General features: G+C 40.3%; 1 protein-coding gene across 1 annotated transcript; it reads right to left on the reverse strand.

Moving 5' to 3' along the window:
- Nucleotides 1-725: 725 nt before the first annotated feature.
- On the reverse strand, nucleotides 726-4,848 carry LOC133002421 (sia-alpha-2,3-Gal-beta-1,4-GlcNAc-R:alpha 2,8-sialyltransferase-like). Its single transcript, XM_061072239.1, has 4 exons — nucleotides 4,691-4,848; nucleotides 3,398-3,520; nucleotides 1,730-2,287; nucleotides 726-1,011 (listed from the first exon to the last, which is right to left on the reverse strand). The coding sequence occupies exons 1-4, from the start codon at nucleotides 4,846-4,848 to the stop codon at nucleotides 726-728; spliced, it is 1,125 nt and encodes a 374-aa protein (XP_060928222.1).
- Nucleotides 4,849-5,736: the final 888 nt, after the last annotated feature.

Here is a 5,736-nt window from a genome sequence, read left to right on the forward strand (position 1 = left end):
GTGATGACAACATACTTTCTGTCCATGAATTTATGGCTTTTTGTTGGAATGTTGATTATTATTCCAAAAATTGGTGTGGACGGTCAAACTTTCTGCAGAGAATAAAGTACACACTTGTGTGTGTGTGTGTGTGTGTGTGTGTTTGTAAGTGTGTGCGTAGTCTTGTAAACAAATCTTCACACCTCATAGGGGAAAGGCCTGAAAAAAGGAACGGCACCTCTCTGAGGCGTTGAATCTGATTACAAAAAAACACTGATCTAACTCCTTCCCTGAGATTAGGCAGTGATTTCAGTGTATTGATTTTCAGAACTGTTGTAATAGGCGATTAATCAGTCAATACTGAAATAAACACAACTGGATGGTTTGACTACTTCCGACTCTACAGCTAAATCCCCTGCAGACTCCAGTCAAAAACAGACATCTGCTCTGTTCGAGCCGTTAAGCAGACATGCAGAGGAGAGTGATGAAGGCAAGAGAGCAGCATAAAAAAAAAATCCTATGTGTACCGAACACAACCATATCCTGAATGAGATGTGGGATCTACATCCGAAGTGAGTCTGACATCGTCATGTGAAGCTACAACGTGATTTGTGTTTGTAGGATGAAGTTGTCATACGTGACGTCAACACTGATCATGCACTGTGGGACACAACAGAAGTGTGAACTGAGCTGATGTATCTGGGTTCGGCCTCTGGAGTCGACTCGAGGAACATCCAACACCGTGTCTACGCTGCGCAGTGTGTCAGGCTGAGTTTGGTCACACCTTCCCTGTGAAGCTTGTAGAGCAGCTTGAACTCGCTGGGCAGCTGGTGGGTCTCCTGCCACTTGGTGGTGAATTTGGTCCCTTTCTTGTCGTAGTAGTGGTAAGGCAGATCGTTGCCCGTGTTGGGGTCCCAGCCGAAGGGCCAGAAGCCGTAGAGGTGGATCTCGTCGCACATGGCGTAAGCCAGCGTGTACATGAGGATTCCAGTGCTGAGACGTTTGGGAGAGAGGTTTTTAGTCTTCCAGTATCTGTGAAGGAACAGACAAGTTAGTTGGTCACAAGAAGAAATTACATTCTGACACTTTTACAAAGTGCAGATTATCCTCATTAATTCATCACCTTTTAACAAAAGCTCACCATGAAGCAAATGTTACAGTAGCTTAGGGAAGTTAATAACGCGACTGATTCTCAGTTTAATTCCCTTATTTTTGAGAAAGCTGGCTTCATATCCTACTAACAACCTTAACTCTGTTCAAAATACATTTTCAGGTTTGTGAACCCCAGTTATTTAATTTATTAAATAGAAAATGGTGCTTCGAGAAACTCAGGTTCCACTGTTTTTTTCTCCACAATTGCCAACATTAAGAGCCTAACTGTAAAGTAAAACTTCTAACTCAATATCTTAAAATAACTGAAATAGCCTTGTGTACCTGAAACTGGTAATTTGTAGCAATAAACCCAAAGTTAATTATCAACCAACTGTGCAACATACATCTTTCAAATTCTTCTTTAGCTTCTTTTCTGGCTGAAAACTTTACTGTTTTACAGCATTTCCATTGTTGTTGTCATAAAATTAGTCAAATGTGATATAATGATCCTTAAAGTACTGAAATCAGCCTGTAAATGTTTTTTCATTGCTGCATGTAAACGAATGATACTGTGACATCAGCCTTGAAAATACTTTCAATTTAGATTCTTATGCCACTTCAATTGTGCACAAATGGTCGATCGGACCAAAGCTCTTACTTATTGACATCGTGCATGATGTTTCCAGGCCAGGCCAGTTTGACCTTCAGTTGACCCTTGTGCTCCACAAAGAAGTCCACCAAGGTCCTGGTCACTGTGGCTGAGGTATGGAGGAAGAAGGCCGGGATCCACAGGATGGCGCTCTCTAGCTTCTTCAGGTTGAGAAAGAAGTTATTCCTGTCTTGGATGGTCAGCAGGTTGTTGTAGTACCTCTCCAGGATGCTGGGGTTAAAGGTGGTCAGGTTGGTCTTCCTGCCCACGTCCTTGGAGTAGACCTCTGTGGGGGCGAAGTTGCAGCGGAAGACGAAGTCGGCCTGGTCGATTTCTGGGCCGCAGTGGCTGCCCGTCAGGATGCCGCTGTTTCCCACCACCGCACACACACTGTAGTGCTTGTTGAGGACGGGAGAGGCATCTGGGAGCAGGGATTTGAAGTTATTGCTGATGGAGAAGACGTACTTGTGGCTGGAGTAGTCAAAGTGCATCAGCTGTCCGACACGCACGCTGTTCTTCGTGAGGGAGAAGTTGTTGGGAATGTCGATGTAGCTGAAGATATCTTTCCTGAAAAAAAGAAAAACACTCTAGAAGTAAAGAGACACAGCTTTATATTGTGGGCCTATTATATGTCTTATTTCTGAACCTTAGTGAAAATCTAAAATTGCGACAATCTGCACGAACAATATAGTTTTCAATTGTAAAATTGTAAATAATTTATCATCTTTTCAAATGATTTGAAGAAAATGTAATTTTTGGGTGTGGGATTTATTTGCTTATTTGCAAAAGAGCATAGCAATATGAACATGGATCTTTTAAAAACTAACATTTTGTATTTGACAGATCAGAAGGATTTTTGATTAATTTATCAAATAACATGTAGATTAGGCTTAGTGCTGCTGCAACTAGTAATTTTGTGTGATTAAGTTTATTTGATATTTCCTTGTGTACTGTATTTTGTTGTTTATTACACAATGTACTGTTCTGCTTTGGCCCAGAAAAATGTCCCTATAGGGACAATAAATCATATTTGCTTTGATTTGATTTGATGTCCAGGCTCAAGTTGTGTGCTTTTTCCTTTGTTTAAATGAACAAGCTGCAAAATCTATTAATATTTGATGACTGTACACTGATACATTATATATTAAGACTGCTAAGACTATTTTACATTACACATTTATCCTCCAATTACTGTCTCTATTAATCAATTATTTGCTTTGTCTATAAAATATACAAAACCTGTGAACAACAACAAGCATCAAATCTCACCATGTTTTAAATTTTTGCTTGAGAAACATTGATTTTTCAAATTAAAAATAGTTGACAGGCTAATCGCTGCAGCGCTAATCTGTTTATTCTGGTTATTTTCTTTAGTTAAACTATCTGATTGTATTCTACATCAGTTCTTTTCATTTGCCTTTATGGTTTCATAATCACCAGTAACAGTCCACGTGAAACATGACAACTTCTTGAGAAGCGAAATTATGAAGTTGAACAAATGTATTTTCTTTCTTAATAGTTTAAGTAGTGAGACGATCCTGAGGCGTTATAAAATAAAAACCCTTAAACTTGCTGACAGCTACAGTGCTAAAGTTTGTCAAGCTTCGACAGAGAAAACCCAAAAAACAACACTCTAGAGAACAAATAGTAAAAAAAAAAAAATTAAAAGTCTCTTGCCTCAACTGAGAAAAAGCCGTCTTGTTGAACTTCCACTTGGCAGATTTTCCTTGCAGCTCTTCGTTTAGTGCATTGGTTAATGGTATGAAGGACGGGTCCAGGAAATTCAAGGCGAACTGAGACCTGAAAACAACAATGTCATGTTTATTTGACAAATTTAAAACACACATCATCAAAATTTATTGTAGCAGATCTGATAGGTTAAGTTAAAATTTGGCAACAATTCATAAACCCTACACAACTTTTTATAACCCACTCTCTTTGTATTTAAATGGGAATTTAATGACTGCATCGAATTCAAAAATCTGACAGTGGTGGAGGAACAACTGATGTTTTGCCCAAGTGTCAATGTTTAGATACAAGTCTGTTGAAAAATGAAAGTCATGCATTCAGAATTCTAGTATTGGCATCAAACTGCATTTAGCCTCAGTTGTGTTCTTTAGTTTGTTCAGTGATGAAAGAAGACCTGTTTTAGGAATACCACAGTTTGAAGTAAAGGTTAGGTATTTATCCGATCATTAAATGTAGTAAAAGTACATATTTACTATGCAAAGTGACCCGTTTCAAAATACAACTGTGTTATAATTATTGATGCGTTCGTGTGCTCATCACTTTAATGTTGCAGCAGGCAAAGGTGGAGCTCAGTTTAATTACTTAATAAACTGTACTGTACAATAAACCTGTGAATCTCTTTGAGAAAAATTATATATAAGTTAAATGAAGTAAAAGTACAAGTAAAGGATATACTAAAGTACAAACGATACAAAGGCAAATATACTTAATTATTTTCTGTTTAAAAGCTGATCACGTGTGTCTTAATCTACAAATGATCAGTAGCAATTCATATCTATTAATAATATCAAATACAATTATGTAAATAAACCAATTTAATTCATAGCACAGCATCATTATTGATGAATATTGGTTTTTAAATATAAATGTAAATATAAACGTAGTAACCCAAAAGGTTGAATATTTCCCAATGAGGTATTAAGCAGCATAAAATGGAAATACTCCAGTGAGTAAAGTACTCCGTTACTCTCCACCACTGTTGATCCAGAAGCTGGATGTGATGCTGCTGCAGCTGCTGCGGACAGCTCAGATACTGTGCTGTAGATCTCGTGATGTCTCTACACAGGTTATTCTCATCAAATCATAATTTATTGAGGTGTATCTTTATGTATATTCTGCAGTCTGAGTCCAGGGCTCCAGCATCACGATGCAGCCCAGATTCAAGGGAAAGTGCCGCGTAAAGCTCCTGCGTCGGATCCAGGCCACCAGATCACCACTCACCGAAATCCTGCGTGAAACATGATCCGCGGGCCTCCCATGTAGTATTTGGAGGAGGCGAAGAGGCTGTCTTTCCTCAGGGACACGTAGCTGATGAGGGACAGGATGAGCACGGCGACGCACAGGATAACCAACCCCAGGGCCTTGGCGATGCGGACCATCTTGGGAGCGTTTTCATTCCCTGCACGCAGCTGCAGCGAGGCGTGGGCCTATGTTGGTTGATGAAATGGACGGCTGGTGCTGGTGCTGGTGCTGGAGCTGGTGCTGGTGTGTTCCTGCTGCTGCTTCTTTCGGCTGCTGCTGCTGCTGCATGGCGGGGACGATGCTCGGTCCTCTCTCATTCCTCCGCCTGCTCCCCGGTACCCAGGCTGATGCTGCTGCTCTCCTCCGCTGCTGCTGCTGCTGCTGCAAGCAAGGAAATGGAGCAGACATGCGTGTCACCACATCACACACACTCACACACTCACACAGACGCACACACACACACAGACGCACACACGCACACACACACACACACACACACACACACACACACACACACACACACACACACACACACACACACACACACACACACACACAGATTTCACACAAACACACACAGATTTCGCATATAACTACATGGAAAATATACAAAACGAATACAAAATACAAATTTGAAAGCACCCCGTAATAATATTTTTAAAAAGCTATAAACAATTATAGAAAATGCATCACATAAATAGAGGCATGTCAAAAAATTCAATATTGACGTATGGGTCGGTTCAGGCTGAGGCTGATTGAACGATACACAGAGGTCTTATAATAAATCCCTCTTTTTGGCAAACCATCAAAATTTGACCCCGCGCCACAGTCAGACCATGTGACGCCGCCAACACGGGGTTCGACAATTACTCATAGTTTCCATAAGACTTCATCATCAATGTCTTGAGGTCTTGATCTGATGAAAGCTCTAGCAGGAGTTCGTTAAAATACACAGCGTGTAAAACGGCCAAAATGGCCACTAAATCTAAAATGGCCGACTTCCTCATTTAATAGTTGCTTATAAA

This window comes from Limanda limanda, chromosome 5 (genome assembly GCF_963576545.1).
Source record: "Limanda limanda chromosome 5, fLimLim1.1, whole genome shotgun sequence".
Classification (NCBI taxonomy): domain Eukaryota; kingdom Metazoa; phylum Chordata; class Actinopteri; order Pleuronectiformes; family Pleuronectidae; genus Limanda; species Limanda limanda.